Genomic DNA, 27,408 nt, shown 5'->3' with positions numbered 1-27,408 from the left:
GGGGGGAGGGGGGGGGGGGGGGTTCATGCAGGAACCAATGGGATGCTCGAGGAGGATGTTCATGCAGGAACCAATCGGATGATCGAGGTGGGGGGCGTTCATGAAAGAACCAATGGGATGCTCGAGGGGGGGCGTTCCTGCATATGCAGGAATGCCCACATGCTTGAACGCCCCGTATTGCGGCCCGCAATCACACACTACTAGAGCTTCAACGACTAAACAATAGCAACCATCCTGAGTGAATTAGCTAGCTACAGAGAATAATTTATATAGGAATCAAGGTGGCAGCACTAGTGAAAATCCTAGCATCTGCAAAACTGAAACAAATCCGGAGATCCAACCCACGGCGAAATCAGGTAACGTCAACTTTAGCTAGCGTTTCACCCCGTATTACAGCAAGGGTTACAATTAACGTTAGCTAGCGTTGTCTTGCTGTTGGGTAGCTAGCTAACGCTATATAGTTAGAATAAAAACATGTATTGTGAAGTTGTATACCTTCCATGCTACAGCAATACAATTTCGTATTAGTTTCCTAGACGTCTAGCTAACTAGATTGGTCTCCTCATGCATCATGATTTGATGTTTGTAGTTACGTTTGCTGACCAATCATCTAGCTAGTGAGTTTCAATGCAGCTAAGGTTTTTATGTGCATTGATGAAGAATTCGCAAACTGAATATCACAAACATCTTCGTGATAAAATAATATGCAATTCCTGATACACTCTCTGGGTTCCGGTGACACGGCATGTGTTCTTCTGTGTCAGTAGCGCTGACTTGGCATGCGTACGTTGTCGTACCACCTCGGGGTTACTTTAGTGCAAACTCTCCTGCGTGCCTTTGCGGTTCTGAACGGTGTAAAAATCCCCTTTATGCTATTGCACCAGTAAAAGGAATCTCCTTGAGTGAATTTAAGAAACACATTTCAAAAAAGTGCTAACTAAGAACATTCTGTTTGTGTTTTAACTATTAGAAACATCACCATGTGGATGGATATATTCGTAAGTATGTACATATTAAAGGTACTTAGTTTTATTGGTAGTTGTAGCCCTTGATCGTGACTCTCATACTGTTTTCACATAGGATTTATGGCAATTTTGCTTTAAAAGAAATGTGGGCATTGTTTACGACACCCTTTCAAATAGGCCCATTTTTACCCCGTTCTTGCCCGCATACACATTTTTGTACCGCCCATGCCAGAATGCAGGTGCTGCTGAGTGGTAATAGTGTTGTGCAGATGTGGGTGAGTGTTTTATTTTAGTAAATCCATTTAATATACACCATCAAAAATATTAATTTGTTGTTTGTTAGGTTGCTAAGAAGGTAGGCCATCATTGCATATAATCATTTGTTCATAACTGACTTGCCTAGTTAAATAAATGTTAAATAAACATTAGGACTAATAAAATGTATTTTCGTTTTTATTGAGATTTAAAATGTTCATTTCAAACAATTCAGTTAGTTAGCAAGGTGGGAAAATCATCCGTTCTGCCCTTGAGCAAGGCACTTAAGTTTAAATTAATAATTTTTATTGGTCACATACACATGGTTAGCAGATGTTATTACAAGTGTAGCGAAATGCTTGTTAAAAAACATTTTCCTAAGGACTAGAAGAAGTGAGGCAGCCCTCGGTCAGCACCATCTTCTGTTATCTTACGTAATTGTCCCAATTGGGTGACAACTATACAACCGATATACACATAACATGAAACAATGAGATCGATTAAGAAAGGATTAATCAGTCTGCAAAATTGCAGCAATAAATATGCATTTCATGTACAGATTCAGAAAATGTATGGCCTGTGGGATAAACGTGTTCCTGTATCTGTTGCTCTTGACTCGGGGAAGTCTAAACCGATGACCCGAGGGGAAGAGTGCAAAATGGTCTCGGAGAGGGTGACCAGGACAGTCTAGGATACTGTTAGCTCTCCTCACCACTTGCTTTCTGAATGAGAGCTGTGCCTGTTGCAACCCGATGACCTGGCCGGCCACCTTAACCACACCGTCCGACCTATTTCTGTCGCAAACATTAAGATTGCCAGGCCACCATCGATAACATCAATACGGATTCAATGAAACTCCTGTAACAGAGTGCCCTCATTGTCTTACTGACATAAGACGAGTTCATCTTTTAAAAAGAAAGTCACTGCTGTCCCTTACAGGTGGCATCTGTGTTCTCCTCAAACGTCAATACGTTGTCCAACACTGTTCCCAGGCACTTGTAGGTACTGACCAGCTCAATGCCATTTCCCGTAACCACAGTGGGTGTGGGGTTCAGTGGCTGCCTTCTAAAGTCATTGGCCATGTCTTTAGTTTTGGAGACATTCATTTGGAGGAGGCAGTTCTCACACCATGACACAGTCATCTACCACAGGCCATGCTCCCCCGTGACACAGTCATCTACCACAGGCCATGCTCTCCCATGATACAGTCATCTACCACAGGCCAATGTCCCCCATGACACAGTCATCTACCACAGGCCAATGTCCCCCATGACACAGTCATCTACCACAGGCCATGCTCCCCCATGACACAGTCATCTACCACAGGCCATGCTCCCCCATGACACAGTCATCTACCACAGGCCATGCTCCCCCATGACACAGTCATCTACCACAGGCCATGCTCCCCCATGACACAGTCATCTACCACAGGCCATGCTCCCCCATGACACAGTCATCTACCACAGGCCATGCTCCCCCATGTTTGCTACGTCAGTCATTAGTATGTACAGTAGAGGAGAGGGCACACAACCTTGTGGGGAACCGGTGGACACGACCCCATTTTAAAACAGGCCTAGCGTATTTTGAGTTAAATTATGTTACATCCAAATTAAGTTATTTTGTTGAACAGACAAGACACACCTACCCCAATCAGTCAACACACATTTATTTTATAGTAAGAATATAACAGAATAAAATTCAAATCATATTTTTTCCCATTTAATTGTCACAAGAACGTGTGGAATCGCTGTCATATCAAAAAGTGATGTGACAGGAAGGGAGGGAAGGGTCTTAATACCGATAGAATTGCTATTAATTTCTATTTTCGAAAGCATTTGATTCTCGTGTTCATTTCTCACAACCTTCAAGGGCTTTTGGAGTTACCTACAATCACAGGCTTTTGGTTGGGAGTAGGCTAGGCTACTAAGCGACTGAGTGAAGAGCAAAATAAATCACTTGTTAAACTACATACATATGGCAAAATGTTCTGATAAATGTGCCAACATGTTTAAGGAAAACAGACGGCAGACAGTGTGCTATTTAGCTATCTGTGACTCCAAACACCTGTGTAAACAGAAGACGGACGCCACAAACGTGTTGTCACTGAAAAATGTATATTTTGCACTTGTGAAATTATTTTGATGTGATACGAAAGGAGAGGGTTTTATGTTTCTAGAACCAGAATCGATTCATGTTTAGATGGAGCATTTGGTGTTTTGGCATCCAGAGCCAATTCACCTCTAAACAGAACACATAAAGGTCCTTGGACAATAAGGACTAGTGTTAGACTCCTTTAGTCCATTAATGGGCTAGCCTATTAGTAACATTTGTTGTACAACAATGTTTTTTTGTTAATCATGTATGTTGTTTTATTATTATTAGACAGTAGTTGCCATATTTTTTTCATTTGGACATGTAGCAACAGCTGTACAGTAGCAACAGCGGTATCTTAGCAACCTTCGATTTTCTGTCCCCATAATTTTAGATTACATATCTTGTTCATATGCACCTTCTCACCCCCAAAAAACTTCAAGCATCATCTACGGGCACATCGTGACGTTTTTGACACAGCAGTCTCCCCCACAGGGGCACATATGGCAGTCGGAAATAAAACAACGATTAAAAAATACTCAAATGTTTTAGGTGGAAAGGTACCTATTTCCTGACACAAAACTGATAGTACTTTTGACAAAAGTACCTCATTTGACTTTACGCTTTCAATAAAACAACTCATTTGTCCACACTTAAACAGATTTCTGAATCATGAGTTCACTGGCAACGGAGCAGAGCGACGCTTGCATCCAGCAAGGGTCAGAGTGCAAACTCCACGGAACTACTTTCAATGTATGGAATCACTTGGTAGTTTCTGGATTTTGTGTACACTTCTCTTTTGACTGAAGCTACAACCTTCAGGCTATATTTCTGGGATTGCAGGGTGTGTTACACGCTGAACATGTCATGGTAGCACTGAAAAGGACTTGGCACGGAGTAAAGTAACATTGAGGGAATGTTTAATTAGTCGAACGTTTCCACTTTAGCGTTGTCATTGCAGGAGAGGTGGCCGGACCTACGGAGAAGGACTTGGAGGGGGATAGTAAGACCAGGCTTAATCCCATTACCCTTGAGAAGTGAATGAATGGTGACTGGGGGTAGACCAAGGCAACTCCAAGGTCATCACTGAGCTCAGGTCCCTGGGACAGAACACCTCCCTCTGCAACTGGATCCTGGACTTACTGACGGGCCTCTCCCAGGTGGTGAGGGTAGGCAACAACACATCCGCCACACTGACCCTCAACACAGGGTGGGGCCCCCCCTCGGGGGGGGGGGGGTTCTTAATCCCCTCCTGTACTCTCTGTTCGCGCACAACTCCAACACCACCATTGTTTGCTGACTACGCAACGGGGACATAATCACCGATGACGATGAGACAGCCTGTAAGGAGGAGATCAGTGACCTGGCAGTGGTGCCAGGACAACAACTTCTCCCTTAATGTCAGCAAGACAAAGGAGCTGATTGTGGACTACGGGAAATGGAGGGACGAGCACGCTCATATCCACATTGACTGTAGTGGAGCAGGTCGAGAGCTTGAAGTTCCTCTGGGTCCACATCACTAAGGAATTAACATGGTCCACACACACCAACACATTTGTGAAGAAGGCACGACAACACCTCTTCCCTCTCAAGTCTGGAACCAACAGGACCCTGAACAGCTTCTACCCCCAAGGAATAAGACTGCTAAATAGCCCGGGTAGCTATTTAGTTAAATAGTTAACCATTTGCATTGCCCCACTTTTGACTCATCACATACGCTGATGGTTCTGCTTCTTATCTATCCTGTTGCCGAGTAACTTTTTCCCTTCCCACACTACCGTTCAAAGGAATGGGATCACTTTGAAATGTCCTTGTTTTTGAAAGAAAAACACATTTTTTTGTCCATTTTAAAATAACATCAAATTGATCAGAAATACAGTGTAGACATCGTTAATGTTGTAAATGACTATTGTAGATGGAAACGGCAGATTTAAAAAATAATCATAATTTAATGGAATATCTACATGGGCGTACAGAGGCCCATTTATCAGCAACCATCACGCCTGTGTTCCAATGACACGTTGTGTTAGCTAATCCAAGCTTATCATTTTAAAAGGCTAATTGATCATTAGAAAACCCTTTTGCAATTATGTTAGCACAGCTGAAAAATTCTGATTAAAGAAGCAATAAAACTGGCCTTAGACTAGTTGAGTATCTGGAGCATCAGCATTTGTGGTTTTGATTACAGGCTCAAAATGTCCAGAAGCAAATAACTTTCTTCTGAAACTCGTCAGTCTATTCTTGTTTTTAGAAATGGAGGCTATTCCATGCGAGAAATTGCCAAGAAACTGACGATCTCGTACAATGCTGTATCCTACTCCCTTCACAGAACAGCACAAACAGGCTCTAACCAGAATAGAAAGAGGAGTGGGAGGCCCCGGTGCACAACTGAGCAAGAGGACAAGTACATTAGTGTCTAGTTTGAGGAACAGATGCCTCACAAGTCCTCAACTGTCAGCTTCATTAAATAGTACCCGCAAAACACCAGTCTCAACATCAACAGTGAAGAGGTGACTCTGGGATGCTGGCCTTCTAGGCAGAGTTGCAAAGAAAAATCCATATCTCAAAGTGTCTAGTAAAAATAAAAAAAATTAAGATGGGCAAAAGAACAGACACTTTCTGTACATATGTACCTCAATTAACTCGTACCCCTGCACATTGACCCAGTACTGATACCCCCTGTATATAGCCAAGTTATCTTTACTCATTGTGCATTTATTCCTTGTTGTTTTTCTATTATTTCTCATTATTTTCCTCTGCAAGTAAGTATTTCACTGTTAGTCTACACCCGTTGTTTACGAAGCATGTCCTTGTGGTGAATTAGAAAGCACACTGAAAGGGTGAGCCAAGACAGACAGCTAGCCTGTTCACTGCGCTCTAAGACGTAGACACACAAACACAGGGCGGGCACAATAATCCTATCGTCTCGTAACCAACCGTTATGGACAATAAAGGTAAAGACACACTCCAGCTATTTCTGAACTTTTCCTGTTTTTAAAACAATATCTCACTAATGACTACAGTAATGTGCACTATGGTGAAATCGCTCTGCCATTTCCCGGTTGCTAGCATTTTAATAGTTCGGCTATTTTCGGTTTTTGACAAAACAAGCAACTATAGTGTAGAAAATCATTGCAGCATCTTACCCGCTGTGAAATATATTTTCCATAACCAAAAATGTTGTATTTTCAGCTGTTTTGAAGCTGGTGTACACATCTGAAAGTAAAAGACGCAAAAAATACATTTTAAGAACGGGAAATAGAGCACAGAACAGACTTACCACTTCTTAGACTTTCCTTCAATGAGTGACTGATCTATAACTCACATTTCTATGTGAATTTGATCGGGTCGCCCAAAAAGTTACGTATTTCAGCTTTCATGGCGACAGGTAGCCTAGTGGTTAGAGCATTGGGCCAGTAACCGGAAGGTTGCTAAATCGTACCCCAGAGCTGACGAGGTAAAAATCTGTCGTTCTGCCCCTGAACAAGGCAGTTAACCCACTGTTCCCCGGTAGGCCGTCATGATAAGTAAGAATTTGTTCTTATGACTTAAATAAGTGTTAGGGTAGATAAATGTTTTGAGCAAAATTAGTGTTTTTGGACACAACAGCAAGCCTCAAGGAGTGGGCCAAGGCGTTTGTCTGACAGTGCCCATCTCCCCACGTGTCCCATGTCATGAGGATAACTGAACCACCTATTGAGATGTGCATCACATCAGTGGTACTTTGACAGGCTTTCTGTCTCTCGCCTCCTGCTTGTGTGAATCATAATTTTGACACGGGTACTGTATGTTCAACCCAAGGAGTTGCTCTGCTCTCTCTGCTTAGTCTGACTATATGATGAGCCTCCTTTACTTTGAATAGCTTAGTAGGAAATCAACTGAATGTATTAGAAAATACATAAAATACATACAAGTTAATCTATTACTTTATTTAATTTCTGATTTATTGAAGTTAAATTGAAGTAAAATGTATTGAACTAAATGTGTTGAAGACATGAACAAAATGCATCAGTGATCTGTATTTTCCTGCAACTTTCTGAAGAGGTGTGGGTGTGTGTGTCTACCACGTTGTGTAGCCGTTAGCGATGATGCTAATGTCATAAACAGTCTTCTGGTAGATGGAAATGTTTCCCAAAAGCCTATGCCTACCTGGCAGAACGGAGTCATGATTATTTGCATAAAACCAGTGGTCATTTGTTTTGCAAACTCTGCAATCATATGAGTGCTACAGACATATTGCTATCCAGACCAGCCAGTCTCTGGCACAGTTGAATTAAAGGGTAACTATACCCAAAAATCAACATTTCTTACATTGGTCAACATTTCAGAAGTGGTGTCCTGATGTGGTTTAAGCATTGTTTTGGAGAGCATTTTTTTTTTGTAGAGCGGAAACCTGAAAACCGGGGGGAAAACAGACACCTGGGAGAGGAAAAAAACAGTGATGAACAGACCTACAATGTGATGCTTTGAGGGTAGTCCTGAGGCAGTGATAACCAACCCTGGTCCTGCAGATGATCCTGGAACAAGGTGTGTTACATTGTTCCCTTTCAGTCCTAGTTGACTTGAAAGACAGACTGATGGAGAGAGGGAAAGAGAAACTGGAAGCTAAAGATGCAGAAAGATCACATATAATACCCATAACCCTAGTGTGTTACACCGGGGTCTGTTACCATGGCAACTATGTGATAATATGGCCCTTTTGAGGATGTCAAAGGGGGTGGATTCTTTCAGGTGATCCAATTATTATTATTTAATTTTTTCTCACTGTAAGTGCACAAATGCACACCGGAAGCATTTTATTCCAATATTTATTGCAGCGAGTTGGAAAATAAATAGATCCAGTGGTCACACCTGAACTCTGTGTGTGAGAGAGAACGTGCTCTTTACTTTCTCTTACCTCAAAGCACATAGCCTTGTCCTTTGGTCTCAGTTGGAAGCGTTGACTACAAGGATACACAGGCAGCTCTCATTCTGATACTCTCTGGTTAATGCCCTAAATGTAGGTGATTTTTATTACTGAATTTCAATGCCTTTCTATTTTTCACCTGGTGGGACGTGGGGAGATTCCCTCCCAAATGATGTCTCTCTCAAAGTGGCTAGGAATTGACTTGTTTGGCTACCTGGTCCCAGTCTTGTGTCTATTCCCAACCACGTGCTTTCTTTATCCCACTGGTTTGACTGGCAGTTTTTCACAGATGCCCAAAATCCACCCCTACATCTGCCTGGACCATCTGGGCCTTACCACTGAGATTCCAATTTGGCCCACACACATACACACAGTCCTAATGTTTGGACACCACTGGGCTCGACCTTTCCTGTAGGCCTATATCTGAGATGATTGGGTGGGGGTAGTCCTAACCAATATGGCATTAACATGATTTTTATATAGAGCTTTTCATAGAATCTCAAAGTGCCTCGAGCATCAAAAAAACAAAGCAATACATCATGAGAGGTCAAGTCATTGAAAGCTGCATCCTCTGAAGATGGAAAGGGTCATTTCGCTAAGGTCACCTGTTGTAGTCATGAAGTCCTAACCAACTTTGTAACCCCACAGAATGTGTAAAAAGTCCATGGGTGTGCATGCTTTCTGAATACATTATCTATAGCACATGGTTTAGAAGTGTCTCAGGATTGGGGCTAAGGGATCATTTCAGACTGTGTGAGAGAATAGTCTGTCTCTGTAACAGTATCCCACCACTCTCCCTTCCTCTGGGGTCATGGTCGTAAGTCTGTTTGTTCCAGATGGTGTCTGGCCAGCCAGAGCGAGACGGGATCTTCAGATAGGCTGTGACGATACCAGTATCGCAATGTTTTTTTTCCCACGGCAAAAACGAAAACATAAAGCAACTCTCTTTTTTTTTTTTGGTTCTTTAAAACCCTGTTATATGTAAAAAATATTTTGTTCTATAGCCTGGAAAATGAATAAATGTTGACTCTGGATGACAACAATGTCAGGGCTGTTTCCCTAAAGGAGTTACATATACTATGTGTTTTGTTTCCTTGACACGATGCTAAGGAATACTGCGGTACTGGCATGGGCCCGGCCCTACACAGCAGCTGTCCGGTGTAGTCCGCTAAGGAGTTGGCTCGGCTACCTCCTGTCTGAAGAGGGGGAACCAGTACCAAGATTCCTCCTAGTGCAAAGGGCCAGCTGGCTACTGATGTGAACGTAGCCTACTATTAATTCATTATGAGGAATTGAAAGTATTAAGGAATCCTATCAGTGAAGAAGCCAATCCACTATGGAGTATGTGGACTAGTCACTCAGTAGCCTATGTGAGCTGCTCACTAAGGAGTATTTTTTTTACTAGAACCCCTATTTACTGTTGGGTTATTTAATTGCCATGGTTTAAATAACGAGCAGACACTTCTGGATAGAGCAGACACACTAAATCAAATGTTAGTTATTTGTCACATGCGCCGAATACAACCGGTGTAGACCCTACAGTGAAATGCTTTGTCTTGATCACATTGAGGGAGAGATTGTTGTCCTGGCACCACACGGCCAGGTCTCTGACCTTCCTGTAGGCCTACCACTGTTGTGTCATCTGTAAACTTAATGATGGTGTTGGAGTCGTGCCTGGCTGTGTAGTCATGGGTGAACAGGGAGTACAGGAGGGGACTGAGCACGCACGCCTGAGGGTCCCCCCCTGTTGAGGATCAGCGTGGCGAATGTGTTGTTACCTACCCTTACCACCTGGGGGTGACCTGTGAGGGCACTTGTTGAATGCTGAGCTGTAGTCAATGAATAGCATTCTCACATAATGTTCCTTTTGCCCAGGTGGGAAAGGGCAGTGTGGAGTGCAGTAGAGATTGCATCATCTGTTGGGGCTGCATGCAAATTGGAGTGGGTCTAGGGTTTCTGGGATAATGGTGTTGATGTGAGCCATGACCAGCCTTTCAAAGCACTTGAGGCTACAGACGTGAGTGCTACGGACCGGTAGTCATTTAGGCAGGTTACCTTAGTGTCTTTGGGCACAGGGTCTATGGTGGTCTACTTGAAACATGTTGGTATTACAGTCTCCGACAGGGAGAGGTTGAAAATGTCAGTGAAGACACTTGCCAGTTGGTCGGAGCACACGTCCTGGTAATCTGTTTGACCCTGCGGCCCTGTGAATGTTGACTTGTTTAAATATCTTACTCACATCGTCTGTGGAGAGCGTATTCACACAGTCGTCCGGAACAGCTGATTCTCTCATGCATGTCTCAGTGTTACTTGCCACGACGTGAGCATAGAAGTAATTTAGCTCGTCTGGATAAAGATAAACTCTCTTGGTAAATAGTGTGTTCTACCTCAGGCAAGCAAAACCTTGAGACTTCCTTACTATTAGACTTGGTGCACTACCTGTTGTTTACAAATATACACAGACCACCACCCCTTGTTCTACCTTGCCGATGCAGCGTAAACCCCACAAGCTGTATGTTATTAATGTCGTTGTTCAGCCACGACTTGGTGAAAAATAAAATATTACAGTTTTTATTAATGTCCCGTTGGTAGGATATTTGTGATCGTAGTTAGTCTATTTTGATTGTGGTGTACTCTAATAGGACTGATGGTAGTGGCACATTACCTACTTTCCGTCAGAAAAAGGCACCCTGACCTACGTCCCCGATATCTCTCTTTCTCCTGCGAATCTCTGGGATTTGGGCCTTGTCGGGTATCTGAAGGAAATCCTTTAAACAGCCTCGTTAAAGAAAAAGAAAACGTTGTCCATTACGAGGTGAGTAGTCGCTGTCCTGATATCTAGAACCTCTTTTCGGTCATAAGAGATGGTGGCAGAAACATTATGTACAATATAAGTTGCAAATAATGCAAAAAAAACCACACACAATAACACAATTGGTTAGGAAACGGTAAAACGGCAGCCATCTCCTCCGGTGCCATTATTCACCTGTTAGTAGTCCCCTCCTGATCTACTAGAATGACAGACATTCTATTGTACATTTGACGGTATCTAGGCCTATCCCTGTGATCCAAGCTAAGCCAATTGTGAGGGTAACACTTAAGTCCCCTCCCAGACCTTTGTAAGCCACACAAAAATTAGCCTTGAGTTCCCTGGTTGTTTTGAATTTGTTTACGGGCCAAATGGCACCATGACCTGCTGCGTAGTGGACAAACCTCAACATGGAGCTTCACACTCGGTCAATGACGTTTTTTTAACCTTTATTTAACTAGGCAAGTCCGTTAAGAACAACTTCTTATTTTACAATGACGGCCTACCCCGGCCAAACCCTCCCCTAACCCGGATGACGCTGGGCCAATTGTGCGCCGCCCTATGGGACTCCAGATCACAGCCGGTTGTGATACAGCCCGGCATCGAACCAGGGTGTCTACAGTGACGCCTCTAGCACTGAGATGCAGTGCCTTAAACCGCTCCGCCCACCCGGGAGCCGGTGGTTCAATACAGCAAGTAGACCTGCGACCTTCTCAGAGCTGTGAGAAGACAACCTGCGACCTTCCCAGAGCTGTGAGAAGACAACCTGCGACCTTCTCAGAGCTGTGAGAAGACAACCTGCGACCTTCTCAGAGCTGTGAGAAGACAACCGATTCTTAGACCCTGTTTGTACTGAGGAAGGAACCGTGTTTGTGATCTAGAGACTCTGGGGTCGTTCCATGTCATTTCAGCAGGCCATGACAAACCCACCATCTCAGATTGTTCTGAAATAATTTCTGTATTTAGAAGTCTGATTTAGCTGAAGCCAGGAGCTGAAGGTGATGATATCTCTCAGGGAAGAGGAGAGCTAGACTACGCAGCACTAGCAAGGTACTATATATTTTTTATTTTTTTTATTTAATGAATCCTATCATATATAATGGCCAATTTGGGTGCAGACAGATTAATTTCTCAGAGATCTAATTATATTTAAACAGATTAATGTTGCAGGAATGTTTTATCTTGTCTGTTTCTAACAGAACAGTCTGAGATGGTGGGTGTCCCCTTTCTGATGCTTTTTGAGGTGGAATGACCGTCTGCTATTTCTGCCACTCGTTCAAATGATTCTACACACGAACAGACATACATATCATCACACTTGCACACAATCTCTGTCTCTCTTCCTCCCTCTCTGGCTAGCTGGTGTTTTTCGTCCCTGAGAAATGGAGACGACATGGTTGTCCTGTCCTGTGAGGGAACAAAATACTTTTCCCTCTCGGAGATATACTGATATACTCACTGATATACACCTTTACGCCACATTGTATCCCCTATGAGATGAGAGCATGCAGCCTCCAGGCATTGTCTTGTCTTATAACCCAAACGAGAGCTTAAACACCTCGGAGAACAGAAGGGAAAATATGAGAGACAAGTGAAGAGATGGAAAGTTGAATGTGAGATTAGAGGGATGAAGGGGAGGATGAGTAGGAGTTAAGGAGTTAGTCGAATAGAGGGATGTAATAGAATGAAAAGGAGAGGTGGAGTGTGCAGAGGAAGCTCTTGGTATTCAGGGTTGATCCTGTCTTCAGTGCATGAAGACTGATCTGTTTCTGATTTCAGCTGCATAATGGAATTGTCTTGGCAATGACAGGGGAGTACAAACTGATCCGGGACCAGGCTAGCCTGCACGGGAGGTCACGGTGGACTGGAGGGCTGTGTGATGTTGTGACTCAGTGCTCTGTTTGAGTGAGAGTTGGTCTAAATCACAAAGACTGATAGTCACTGTACTCACACACACACACACACACACACACCGAAATGCATGCATTTGCTGTGACACAAAATGTAATCCTCCTTGTCTGTTAAACACTCAGTCACTTCAGTCTGTGATGGACCTATACTCATACTCTTCTGTGACACACGCACACACACAATATAGCACATTCTCATGCTCTGCCAGAAAGATTTAGTGAGAAACTGTATGTTTCCCCTCTGGTCTCTGATAGCTTCCAGTTCAGTAGATTCTGGTTGGTAATGAGGTTGGCTACACCAGCTTCCTGGTTACCTCTTCCTGTTGTGCAACCGTACTGTATGGTTTACAGTAGACTTTTTCTGTCTCCTGTCCTTATATTAACCTCTGACACTCTCTGTCTCAGATCTGTAATACTGAGTGAAGGGCCGTGCGAGAGGGACTTATAAAAGAGAACCCACCTTGCTTGGTAAGAATGAAAGAAACGTTGATGTCTTCTCAAATCACTCTCAGAACCAACCACACACATCCTCCCTTTTTTTAAATGGATTTATTTAATCTTCTCTCTGAGCAACCACATCTAGCAACCTGGGCTTCATTTCTGCATTTACAACCACATCTAGCAACCTGGGCTTCATTTCTGCATTTACAACCACATCTAGCAACCTGGGCTTCATTTCTGCATTTACAACCACATCTAGCAACCTGGGCTTCATTTCTGCATTTACAACCACATCTAATGTAGCAACCTGGGCTTCATTTCTGCATTTACAACCACATCCAATATAGCAACCTGGGCTTCATTTCTGCATTTACAACCACATCTAATGTAGCAACCTGGGCTTCATTTCTGCATTTACAACCACATCCAATGTAGCAACCTGGGCTTCATTTCTGCATTTACAACCACATCTAATGTAGCAACCTGGGCTTAATTTCTGCATTTACAACCACATCTAATGTAGCAACCTGGGCTTCATTTCTGCATTTACAACCACATCCAATGTAGCAACCTGGGCTTCATTTCTGCATTTACAACCACATCTAATGTAGCAACCTGGGCTTCATTTCTGCATTTACAACCACATCTAATGTAGCAACCTGGGCTTCATTTCTGCATTTACAACCACATCTAATGTAGCAACCTGGGCTTCATTTCTGCATTTACAACCACATCCAATGTAGCAACCTGGGCTTCATTTCTGCATTTACAACCACATCTAATGTAGCAACCTGGGCTTCATTTCTGCATTTACAACCACATCTAATGTAGCAACCTGGGCTTCATTTCTGCATTTACAACCACATCTAATGTAGCAACCTGGGCTTCATTTCTGCATTTACAACCACATCTAATGTAGCAACCTGGGCTTTGTTTCTTTTTGACCAATTTCTCCTCTTCTGTTCTTTTTTTAATGTCTTTCTTTCTCCATGACACCTTTTATCTTACCTACCTTCTCCTCCCTGCCTCTCTCCTTCCTCCTGCACCCACCCTCTTCCTCTCCCCTCCCCCAGGTTGTCGTAGTGTGCAGAGGAGAGGAGTGCTCCTCAGTAGTAGCAGCAGCCATGGGCCTGGTAGCTTACCTGAAGACCCAGTTTGTTCTGCAGCTCCTCCTGGGTTTTGTGTTCGTGGTGAGCGGCCTCCTCATCAACTTCATCCAGTTGTTGACGTGCGTCCTGTGGCCCATCGACAAGCAGCTGTACCGCAGGATCAACACCAGGCTCTCCTACTCCCTCTGGAGCCGTGAGTCACCACGCTGCAATTGTCCCATGTCTGTGTAAGATCCTGATGTGTTTGTGTGTGGGTGTGCGTTTGACTAGGTATTTGTGAGATCCTGGTGTTTGTGTGTGGGTGTGCGTTTGACTAGGTATTTGTGAGATCCTGGTGTTTGTGTGTGGGCGTGTGTTTGACTAGGTATTTGTGACATCCTGGTGTGTTTGTGGGTGTGTGTTTGACTAGGTATTTGTGAGATCCTGGTGTGTTTGTGTTTGTGGGAGTGTGTTTGTCTAGGTATTTGTGAGATCGTGGTGTGACCTCGTTAGTATGTAATGCATTGTGTGTATAATATGAAGTCTATTTGTCACACCTCAAAGGGAGAACTTGTAACAGAATGGATCTTGTGATATTGACAACTGTGACTCAGTTGACTAGTAGAGGCAATAATTTATATTTGTGGCCTTGGAGTTGTTTGTATGAGACTGTGTAATAGAAAGCAAGTTGTGGCCTGATGTTGACAGAGTAGATTTAGTGGTGACAGAGTTCATACTGAATAACCTTCCAACTAGCACCTTTTTTTTATGGACAATGTTTCGATCCAACAAGGATCTTGGTGGGGTAAAGTTGACCAGAGAGCTGTGAATAGATGTGACCCTGTTGTCCTGTACAGAGCTGGTGATGCTGCTGGAGTGGTGGTCGGGAACACAGTGCACCCTCTACACAGATCAGGCCACGGTGGACAAGTTCGGCAAGGAACACGTCATCATCATCCTCAACCACAACTATGAGATTGACTTCCTGTGCGGCTGGACTATCTGTGAGCGATACGGAGTCCTAGGGGTCAGTAATGATCTCCAACCCTCACTGGCTCGCTCCAATTCTCTGTCACTCTATTGGCCTGTCCTGTTGACTTGTCCCTTGTTTTCAGTGCAGATAAACAGGACAGTAGTTGAGGGAGCCACTGTAGACCATTGAGGTGGACCGGCGTTCTTCACATCTCTCCCTTTTTTCTGACCTAATGATCCATCTTTGTTTACCCAGAGTTCCAAGGTGCTGGCCAAACACGAGCTGCTGAAGGTGCCTCTGATTGGCTGGACCTGGTATTTCCTGGAGATCGTGTTCTGTAAGAGGAAGTGGGAGGAGGACAGAGAGACCGTGTTCAGAGGGCTAGAAAGACTCAGAGACTACCCTGAGTTTATGTGGGTGAGTATAGCTCCTTCATTATAGGGCTACATTTCTCTATCCTGGCCCAGTGTACTCAGGCTCCTTAGTCATAGGGCTACGTTTCTCTATCCTGGCCCAGATTACTCAGGCTCCTTAGTCATAGGTGCTACATTTCTCTATCCTGGCCCAGATTACTCAGGCCCCTTAGTCATAGGGCTACATTTCTCTATCCTGGCCAAGATTGTTCAAATTCTTCTCATTCAGTCGGCTCTTAACAGCTATTTGAAACACTGAAAATACATTGTACATTAGGCTCAGATGGCAGTGAATCTACACATAGGATTTATCCTTGAGCACCTAGCTTCAGTCTGTTATAACAAGTCATTGGACTAGGTCCAGGAGTTCAGTCTTGTCCCGATCAGGTCTGGTTACTGTATCTCTGGTGCTATTCAACTGGCCGAGACACCACGGGAATATAGGTCAGTGTGATTCTGGCCTTCTTCCTAAAGGCCCTCTTTAGAGAGGTTTAGACACGTGCTGTCGCTCGGGCTGCAAGATTCCACGTCTGACGCTCATTACCGGTTACCGGGAACTACCAGAGGGCTTCGGCTAATTTAGTGGTCTGATCTGATTTTTAGTGACCCCTCGAAAACCCCCCACCAACTCGACTCTGACACGGGGACAGGTCAACTTTGACACGGGGACAGGTCAACTTTGACACGGGGACAGGTCAGCTCTGACACGGGGACAGGTCAGCTCTGACACGGGGACAGGTCAGCTCTGACACGTTGAGTGTTTACTGCTTCTTTGAAATGGGACACAATGACTGTCTGTCTGAATGAGGATGTCTAGTCTGTTAATGCTGTGCCCAAATGGAGTCCTTGGGTCTGTTAATGCTGTGCCCACTCTAAATGGAAGACCTTGGGTCTGTTAATGCTGTGCCCACTGTAAATGGAAGACCTTGGGTCTGTTAATGCTGTGCCCACTCTAAATTCAAATGTATTTATAAAGCCCTTACATCAGCTGAAAAACTCCCTAGAAAGGAAGAAACCTAGAGAGGAACCAGACTATGAGTGGTGGCCAGTCCTCTTCTGGCTGTGCCAGGTGGAGATTATAACAGAACATGGCCTAGATGACCAGCAGGGTCAGATGATGATAATAATCACAGTGGTTGTAGAGAGTGCAACAGGTCAGCACCTCGGGAGTAAATGTCAGTTGGCTTTTCATAGCCGACCATTCAGAGTATCTCTACAGAACCTGCTGTCTGTAGAGAGTTGAAAACAGCAGGTCTGGGACAGGTAGCATGTCCGGTGAACAGTTCAGGATTCCATATCCGCAGGCAGAACAGTTGAAACTGGAGCAGCAGCACGGCCAGGTGGACTGGGGAGAGCAAGGAGTCATCAGTTCAGGTAGTCCTGAGGCATGGTTCTCAGGTCCCCCGAGAGAGAAAGAAAGAAAGAGAGAATTAGCGAGAGCATACTTAAATTCACACAGGACACTGGATAAGACAGGATAAATACTCCAGATATAACAAACTGACCCTAGCCCCCCGACACACAAACTATTGCAGCGTTAATACTGGAGGCTGAGACTGGAGGGGTCGGGAGACACTGTGGCCCCGTCCGACGATACCCCCGGACAGGGCCAAACAGGCAGAATATAACCCCACCCACGTTGCCAAAACACAGCCCCCATGGAGATTGAGATAAGATGAGGAGTAGATTTTAATGGAGATGCACTTGATCTGTAACTCACCCTGGCCCTGCTGGGGAGTTTGATAGGGACAGAGATGAGAGGAGGCCACCTTTTAACGGGAATGTTGTCTAAACCTGTTGTTTGCGTCTTGTCTGTTTGTATTTTTAAAACTTTGTTTGTCTTAGTGTGTTTTTTTTTTTTTTTTAAGCTCAATGTATCTCGCTCTCTCTTTCTTACTCTCTCTCTGTAGTTCCTGCTGTACTGTGAAGGCACTCGCTTCACAGAGAAGAAGCACCAGATCAGTATGGAAGTGGCAGAGAGTAAAGGCCTGCCCAAGCTCAAATACCACCTGCTGCCCAGAACCAAAGGCTTCACCACCGCACTCAAATGCCTCCAGGGCACAGGTGTGGCATGCATTCAAGCACACACACACACACACACACACACACACACACACACACACACACACACACACACACACACACACACACCAGGGTTCTCCCCAAAGAATGGAAGACGGGCGCCGTGCCCCCTTGTGATGTCTGGCCGTGCCCCCTTGTGATGTCTGGCCGTGCCCCCTTGTGATGTCTGGCCGCGCCACCTTGTGATGTCTGGCCGCTCCACCTTGTGATGTCTGGCCGCTCCACCTTGTGATGTCTGGCCGCTCCACCTTGTGATGTCTGGCCGCGCCACCTTGTGATGTCTGGCCGCGCCACCTTGTGATGTCTGGCCGCTCCACCTTGTGATGTCTGGCCGCTCCACCTTGTGATGTCTGGCCGCTCCACCTTGTGATGTCTGGCCGCTCCACCTTGTGATGTCTGGCCGCTCCACCTTGTGATGTCTGGCCGCGCCACCTTGTGATGTCTGGCCGCGCCACCTTGTGATGTCTGGCCGCTCCACCTTGTGATGTCTGGCCGCGCCACCTTGTGATGTCTGGCCGCTCCACCTTGTGATGTCTGAGTGTGTGTAGGGAGAACCCTACACACACACACACACACACACACACACACACACACACTGATTTTCTGTTCTTGTGTCTGTCATCTTCTGTTTTTAGTGTCTGCTGTGTATGACGTCACACTGAACTTTAAAGACCACCAAGTCCCCACTCTGCTGGGCATCATCAACGGCAAGAAATACATGGCCGATATGAGAATCAGGTGGGAACAGATCAATAGATACGACCCTGTGATTATTACTGGGGCTGTTTCAAATGGAAGCCCATGATGCTCTGTTAGCCCCGTTGGCACTGTTCCAAGCACATTGGTGTTTATCAGAGAGAGACAATGGACTGCTTAACTCAGCTGGAGTCTTGTGCTGCTGGGGTAGTCATGTTCTGTCCTAACCAACACACATGGGTAATGCTGCTGGGGTAGTCATGTTCTGTCCTAACCAACACACATGGGTAATGCTGCTGGGGTAGTCATGTTCTGTCCTAACCAACACACATGGGTAATGCTGCTGGGGTAGTCATGTTCTGTCCTAACCAACACACATGGGTAATGCTGCTGGGGTAGTCATGTTCTGTCCTAACCAACACACATGGGTAATGCTGCTGGGGTAGTCATGTTCTGTCCTAACCAACACACATGGGTAATGCTGCTGGGGGTAGTCATGTTCTGTCCTAACCAACACACATGGGTAATGCTGCTGGTGTAGTCATGTTCTGTCCTAACCAACACACATGGGTGAAGACCGGAAGGGTGAGAGGGAGAGAAAGGGTGGAGAGAGGGCAGTGAGGTCACAGAAAAGCTTCGTTGGACTAGTAACCGGAATGTTGCAAGTTCAAACCCCCGAGCTGACAAGGTACAAATCTGTCGTTCTGCCCCTGAACAGGCAGTTAACCCACTAGGCCGTCATTGAAAATAAGAATTTGTTCTTAACTGACTTGCCTAGTTAAATAAAAGTAAAATAAAAAATAAAAATAAAAAAATTCTGCAAAATTAAATGAAAATTAAATCATTAAATTAAACCATCTAAAATATAATTTCCACTTCTAGAAATGGGCCTCAATATGCATGTCAGTTCAGTGCACACAGCGTAACAGAGAAAATACAATATTTGAGAATACATTTATTTATCTCCAAACCAGTATTTTCATTGCAGATCCACACTGATCTCCAGAACCTCTCCAGAACCCATATGATGGAAATACGTTGCAGTGACGGAGAACTTTAACCCCTGCAATTGGCTCTCTGTAATCTTACAGTCTTATTTTATTTAACCTTTATTGAGCTGAGCAAGTCAGTTAAGAACAAATTATTATTTACAATGACGGCCTACCCCGGCCCAATCACGGCCGGTTGTGATACCTCCTGGAATCGAACCAGGGTCTGTAGTGACGCCTCTAGCACTGAGATGCAGTGCCTTAGACTGCTGCACCACTCGGGAGCCCCCCAACTCCCTGTAAGAGTTGAGGTAATCTTACAGTGTAGTGGATGTTGTAACAGAAGCCTGATACCAACCCTGGTATTTAATGATGGTCTCTGACTAATTTTCATTTAATTTTGCAGAATTTTTTATTTTTATTTTTTATTTTACTTTTATTTAACTAGGCAAGTCAGTTAAGAACAAATTCTTATTTTCAATGACGGCCTAGTGGGTTAACTGCCTGTTCAGGGGCAGAACGACAGATTTGTACCTTGTCAGCTCGGGGGTTTGAACTTGCAGCCTTCCGGTTACTAGTCCAACGCTCTAACCACTAGGCCACCCTGCCTAGTCCCTTTAAAAAAGTAAACACAACTGAGTTTCTCAGTCCTTCATAAAAATGATCCCGGGGAAGACCCCGTGATCAAGGGACGGGAATTGGCCAAACTCGCAGTTTGATACATGCACAAAATGATCCTCTTTGCCTAAATGCATGATGGTCATGACTTCCTGACATGAAAGGGGAGGTTATTAACTTGAGCCCAGACGATTGATCTGAGATGAAGTTTTCAGTCATGGGATTTATTTTCTTCTTTCAGCCCTGCATATGTCTAATTGCGTCATGTAAAAGCAACACTTTTCAGTCATAGAAACCATTTGAATAACAACATTGAGAGACCTTCAAAGGCTCTGTTTCATTGCCTTTTTTATTAGATGGCTGATCAAGACACCTCCCCTGCATGAATGAGCCCTGTGTGAGGTTAAACAGGAAAAGTAGCCTGCATGAATGAGCCCTGTGAGGTTAAACGGGAAAGGTAGCCTGCATGAATGAGCCCTGTGTGAGGTTAAATGGGAAAGGTAGCCTGCATGAATGAGCCCTGTGAGGTTAAACGGGAAAGGTAGCCTGCATGAATGAGCCCTGTGAGGTTAAACGGGAAAGGTAGCCTGCATGAATGAGCCCTGTGTGAGGTTAAATGGGAAAGGTAGCCTGCATGAATGAGCCCTGTGAGGTTAAACGGGAAAGGTAGCCTGCATGAATGAGCCCTGTGTGAGGTTAAACGGGAAAGGTAGCCTGCATGAATGAGCCCTGTGTGAGGTTAAACGGGAAAGGTAGCCTGCATGAATGAGCCCTGTGTGAGGTTAAATGGGAAATGTAGCCTGCATGAATGAGCCCTGTGTGAGGTTAAACGGGAAAGGTAGCCTGCATGAATGAGCCCTGTGTGAGGTTAAACGGGAAAGGTAGCCTGCATGAATGAGCCCTTTGTGAGGTTAAACGGGAAAGGTAGCCTGCATGAATGAGCCCTGTGTGAGGTTAAACGGGAAAGGTAGCCTGCATGAATGAGCCCTGTGTGAGGTTAAATGGGAAATGTAGCCTGCATGAATGAGCCCTGTGTGAGGTTAAACGGGAAAGGTAGCCTGCATGAATGAGCCCTGTGTGAGGTTAAACGGGAAAGGTAGCCTGCATGAATGAGCCCTTTGTGAGGTTAAACGGGAAAGGTAGCCTGCATGAATGAGCCCTGTGTGAGGTTAAACGGGAAAGGTAGCCTGCATGAATGAGCCCTGTGTGAGGTTAAACGGGAAAGGTAGCCTGCATGAATGAGCCCTGTGTGAGGTTAAAACGGGAAAGGTAGCCTGCATGAATGAGCCCTGTGTGAGGTTAAACGGGAAAGGTAACCTGCATGAATGAGCCCTGTGTGAGGTTAAACGGGAATCTGAACCTTGAGTCAGTTTGCTCCCTGGTGGTGAGATGTTGCTACAGCAGACGCTCATTCTCCTGCATTCTGTTGCCACAGCAGACGCTCATTCTCCTGCATTCTGTTGCCACAGCAGACGCTCATTCTCCTGCATTCTGTTGCCATAGCAGACACTCATTCTCCTGCATTCTGTTGCCACAGCAGACGCTCATTCTCCTGCATTCTGTTGCCACAGCAGACGCTCATTCTCCTGCATTCTGTTGCCACAGCAGACGCTCATTCTCCTCCATTCTGTTGCCACAGCAGACGCTCATTCTCCTGCATTCTGTTGCCATAGCAGACACTCATTCTCCTGCATTCTGTTGCCACAGCAGACGCTCATTCTCCTGCATTCTGTTGCCACAGCAGACGCTCATTCTCCTGCATTCTGTTGCCACAGCAGACGCTCATTCTCCTGCATTCTGTTGCCATAGCAGACGCTCATTCTCCTGCATTCTGTTGCCATAGCAGACGCTCATTCTCCTGCATTCTGTTGCCACAGCAGACACTCATTCTCCTGCATTCTGTTGCCATAGCAGACGCTCATTCTCCTGCATTCTGTTGCCACAGCAGACGCTCATTCTCCTGCATTCTGTGGCTACAGCAGACGCTCATTCTCCTGCATTCTGTTGCCATAGCAGAAGCTCATTCTCCTGCATTCTGTTGCCATAGCAGACCCCCCCTGCTATCTCCTGCATTGTGTTGACTGCCTGTCTCCTCTTCTCTGGCCTGCAGGCGGTTCCCTGTAGAGGAGATCCCAGAAGATGAGAAGGAGTGTGCCAACTGGCTTCATAAACTCTACCAGGAGAAGGTAAGGCTCTTTTGGTGCTTGTGGTTTAACTGAATAGTGTTAAATGTAGAGACGCTTTCTTTCCTATAGAAGTCAGACATATAAACTGATATCAGATGAGTTACACCTACTTTTATTTTGAAGTAACAGCACAATGTTTTACCAGGTTTGGTAGTAGCCACCTACTGTACCTTGACATTGTCTCTCTCCAGGATGCTTTGCAGGAGCACTACCATAAAGAGGGCACGTTCCCGGGTCCCACCATCACCCCTCCTCGCCGGTTGTGGACGCTACTCAACTTCCTGTTCTGGGCGGCCCTGCTGCTCTCACCCCTCATCAACTTCGCCTGCGGGGTGGTGGTCAGCGGCTCCCCCCTCCTCATCCTCGGCTTCAGCCTCTTCCTCATCGTAGGTGAGTAGAGGGTACACAACAGCCGCAAGCACTTCCCCTCCACTGTTACCTGGGCCTGGGACCCTGATCCAATAACAATGAGCTTTATGCAGTAGCTAACTCCAACATACACATGAATGTAACTGAAATGTTGACTAATGTGTATAATTCCTGACAACAAAGTTACATGTAAGTAAATATTATAATTTTGTGAGTGTTTTTTTCTTTGCCTCTTGAGATTTGGTCCATCTGTTTTTTTATTTTTGGTCCTCTTCAGCCTCCATAGCCATCCGGCGCCTGATCGGTGTCACCGAGGTAAAGAAGACAGGCTCCAGTTACGGCGACGAGGGGTCCAAGAAACAGAACTAGACCTCTACCTCCCCCCTGTTGGTTGCTGTACGGTCCTCCTGCGGTTCCCCTCCCTCTATTCTGTTGTCCTGCAGGTGCAGTCAGCATGCCGGGGAGGGGGCCAAACCATTACACCTAGAGATAAAACAGATCTGGATGGGACCAAACCATTACACCTAGAGATAAAACAGATCTGGAGGAGGCCAAACCATTACACATAGAGATAAAACAGATAGATCTGGGTGGGACCAAACCATTGCACCTAGAGATAAAACGGATAGATCTGGAGGGGGCCAAACCATTACATCTAGAGATAAAACAGATAGATCTGTAGGGTGCCAAACCGTTACACCTAGAGATACCACATATAGATCTGGAGGGAGCCAAACCATTACACCTAGAAATAAAATGGATATATCTGGAGGGGGCCAAACCATTACAGATAGATAAAACAGATCTGTAGGGGGCCAAAACATTACACCTAGAGATAAAACAGAGAGATCTGGAGAAAGAAAGAGAGAGAGCGTTATGACCATGGAATGAGTGTGGAGAGGGAGAGAGAAAGGAAGACGGTCTGGAGCCAGCTCTCTGTGGAGTAGGAGAGGGCAGAAGGAGAGGCTATTGACCAGGCTCTTTGCCCCCTTAACAACTCCCTCGGATGTCCCCGGCCACGCCCACCCTTCACCTCCTGACCACTGGGGTCCTCACCACCGGACAACTAGTCAGCTCACCACACAGAAACAAGCCCACTTCCTGTTCTGAGCTAACCACTTCCTTTTCCTGTCACATGCTCTGGTCCTTTTTTTTTGTTCTTTTTTTTTTTGAGGTGGTGTTACTCGTGTTCACCTCTTGTAACAACATACAGTACATCTCCCCCTCGTTTTACCAAATGACTGGACTTCAAATGGGAACCAGTTTCTTGAGGCTCAGCCTGGTTTCCACTTTGCTTTTAACCTCTAAGAAAAAGGTGTTTATTTTTTCACTGTGCTTCCTATCTCTGCTGTGGGAGCCCGCCCCCTTTTATATTTGTTGTCCAGATTCCAAATCAAATATAATGGGGCGTTTCCATGATTCTACAAGTCTATGCATTCTGGTCACTGTTGAATATTACCACGGCACTTATTTTCATCTGGGCTATGTACAACAGCAGAGATGGGACTTCCAGTGTTTTAAATACTGAGGCAGGTTTCTGTGTGTTAAGACTACAGTAAAGGGCTCTGTATTCATTAACTACACACTAATTAACTACTTACTAACATTTTGTTATCTTTGACATGATATTTGACTCCACTGTTCCAACGCCCTCAAGTTCTGACTAATTATTATTTTATATAGGCTTTTTTCCCCATTCTCCCATGCTTGCTCGCAAGTAGATGTCTGCACACACATTAACATGCCATTTTATGACTAGCCAGTTCCTGAGTGAACTTCTCTTCTTCTGTTGTCTCCGCTCTGTTTTTACACAGCTCAACCACCCCTGGTGTCTTTACACAGCTCAACCACCCCCGGTGTCTTTACACAGCTCAATCACCCACGGGGTCTTTACACAGCTCAACCACCCCTGGTGTCTTTACACAGCTCAACCACCCCCGGTGTCTTTACACAGCTCAACCACTACCGGTGTCTATACACAGCTCAATCACCCACGGGGTCTTTACAGAGCTCAACCACTCCAGGTGTCTTTACACAGCTCAACCACTCCAGGTGTCTTTACACAGCTCAACCACCCCCGGTGTCTTTACACAGCTCAACCACTCCAGGTGTCTTTACACAGCTCAATCACCCACGGGGTCTTTACACAGCTCAACCACTCCAGGTGTCTTTACACAGCTCAACCACTCCAGGTGTCTTTACACAGCTCAACCACCCCCGGTGTCTTTACACAGCTCAATCACCCCCGGTGTCTATACACAGCTCAACCACCCCCGGTGTCTTTACACGGCTCAACCACCCCCGGTGTCTATACACAGCTCAACCACCCCTGGTGTCTTTACACAGCTCAACCACCCCCGGTGTCTATACACAGCTCAACCACCCCTGGTGTCTTTACACAGCTCAACCACCCCCGGTGTCCTTACACAGCTCAACCACTCCAGGTGTCTTTACACAGCTCAACCACCCCCGGTGTTTTTACACAGCTCAACCACCCTCCATGTCAGTGTGACTCTTATAATAACCAATTCCAGTCAAAACAGACTATAACCCCACCTACCCTTTTATAGTTGAAATGCACTAGCTACTGATTCTCTCCAGCTGTAGACTCTAGTAATGTTTGCCTCTGCAAGGGTGACTGTTTGATTGGTTACTAAGTTCTCATCGGCTAAGGTGATTGTTTGAGTGGTTACACCGTTCCTATTTCTTAGGCTAGGGTGATTTGATTGGTAACTAAGATCCCGTCCTACCTCATCTCTTAAGCAAGGGTGATTTGATTGGTTACTAAATTCCATTCCTACCTCATCTCTTCCTCTACTAAAGTCTTGGTGCACTGTGGGTAGTTGAATATTCTCCATGTTAGTTCTGGCATGTTTATTAGGCCCTGGTGTATGTTGACATGGTGCAGGAGCAAAAGGATCTTATTGAATTGCAATTACATGTGTCATTTAACAGAAGCTCTAATCCAGAGCAATTTACAATACCGTCCCTAACAGTACTGTTCTACATCTCAGTAGCCAGCATGAATGTGTTACATATGTTACTAAACGCTGCTTCCAGGTCCTGAGCTGCACAGGAAGGAGGTTTTTGCCCCGTTGTTTATTTTCTTGCTGCTATTCCCTGCATGCTACAGCACCACCCTGAGCTCAGGCACTGCAACTGCACTTGCTTTCCAACACACCTGCACTTGCTTTGAACACATCGCACATTGTTTATCTATTTACACTCCGATGAGTGTAAATGGGAGGGTGCTGACTTTCCTTTACAAACTGGGATTGGCATGAAAGCAGGTGTCAGATTACAGGTGACTGGTATTTCCTGAGTGCAACATGCAAACATAGCAGCAACACGTCGTCGTCATCCCTTGTCTGGAGAAGACACCCAGTCTGTTACAACATCACCAGCTTTTCACCGTGTGTTGTTGATGTCCTTTGTTCCCATTTTATTTTATTGTAGCGTTTAAATGTTTTTTTTTTAACCAGGACAGATTCATACAAGCCTTAACAGAGTGCAGCTTCATTATATTGTGTGAATTTAGGCAGACCACGCTTCCTCAGACCCCTTATAGTACATTTGGATTGGCAAGTGGTGTGGGAGACTGAATTAGTAAGGTTCACATGCATCTGCCCTCTGTTTAAAAAAGAAAAATAACTCCTGTTTATTTCTCAATATAGAATCCTGGAAACAAGTATTTTTTTGGGGGGGGGTTAGTGTTAAGGCTGAAGAGATGGGGGTTCCATGAGAATCTGCTGATTGTTACAGTAATAGTTAAGAGGGCCCCATTTTTAGTAATAGACTCCGTGTCCCATGATGCTTCTGTGTTCGATACCTCTTACAACTCCTGTTAAATCTCTCAACTGTCAATACAATTGCTTCAGTAGCTTTAGAGAGATCTGGGCCCACATCCACAGAGTCTAACAGTAGGAGTGCTGATCTAGGATCTTTCCATATATTCTTATTAATTCTGATCTAAAAGGCTAAACTGATCCTATATCAGTCCTCCTGCTCTGAGAGGCTTTGTGGGTATGGGCCCTGTTCTAAGTTGTGGGGCATACGTTTTATATCATCTTCAGTGTCCTTCCCATACTGTAATTCCAAACTACAGTACCCATCAGGCACTGGTGCAGTCCCACCACTCCCTCAGGTAACTATCAGTCAACAGTGTTTACACAGGCAGCCCAATTCTGATATTTTTTTCACTAGTTGGTCTTTTGACCAATCGGATCAGCTCTGAAACAGATTTGATGTGAAAAGGCCAATTAGTGGAGAAACGACCCAAATTGGACTGCCTGTGTAAACGCAGCCTATGGTGTATCTATTCCAGAGCAACAGGACAAATGCAGAGAAGTTAACACTATTTGACATTTTCTAACACTGGAGGTTTGTACTGCAAAAAAATCCCACTAATTTCTGATTTTCTTATTTTTGTTAAAGTTCTCGAAACTAAAGAAACAAGTAACGGTAGAAATTCATCACTGAAATTTGAACCTTTTTTGGCATGAAAGTTGTTAAAGTTGCATCTCGACTCAACTTACATTTGTCTTTTTTCTAAGTCTATTTGTATCTGTTGTTTCTTTAAGTAAACAATTAAGAATATTAAAGGATTTAATCAGGCAA

The 27,408-nt window shown here is 44.9% G+C and overlaps 1 protein-coding gene across 2 annotated transcripts; it reads left to right on the top strand.

Annotated features, from left to right (window-relative positions):
• The first annotated feature begins 168 nt into the window (after window positions 1-168).
• On the top strand, window positions 169-27,408 carry LOC110501898 (1-acyl-sn-glycerol-3-phosphate acyltransferase gamma). 2 transcript variants are annotated; one of them, XM_036959352.1, is made up of 11 exons: window positions 169-356; window positions 11,993-12,076; window positions 13,342-13,404; window positions 14,451-14,679; window positions 15,323-15,492; window positions 15,694-15,855; window positions 17,762-17,915; window positions 18,569-18,671; window positions 22,347-22,422; window positions 22,614-22,812; window positions 23,069-27,408. In XM_036959352.1, exons 4-11 carry the CDS (start codon window positions 14,502-14,504, stop codon window positions 23,158-23,160), a joined length of 1,134 nt encoding a protein of 377 aa, XP_036815247.1. In that variant the 5' UTR covers window positions 169-356; window positions 11,993-12,076; window positions 13,342-13,404; window positions 14,451-14,501; the 3' UTR covers window positions 23,161-27,408. The 2 variants fall into 2 exon arrangements, with proteins under 2 accessions (XP_036815247.1, XP_036815246.1); XM_036959351.1 differs by lacking the exon at window positions 11,993-12,076.

The sequence above is a fragment of the Oncorhynchus mykiss genome, chromosome 22, assembly GCF_013265735.2.
Source record: "Oncorhynchus mykiss isolate Arlee chromosome 22, USDA_OmykA_1.1, whole genome shotgun sequence".
NCBI classification, from domain to species: Eukaryota; Metazoa; Chordata; class Actinopteri; order Salmoniformes; family Salmonidae; genus Oncorhynchus; species Oncorhynchus mykiss.
The sequence above is the reverse complement of the archived record's forward strand: the minus strand, read 5'-3'. Positions and strand labels throughout refer to the sequence as shown.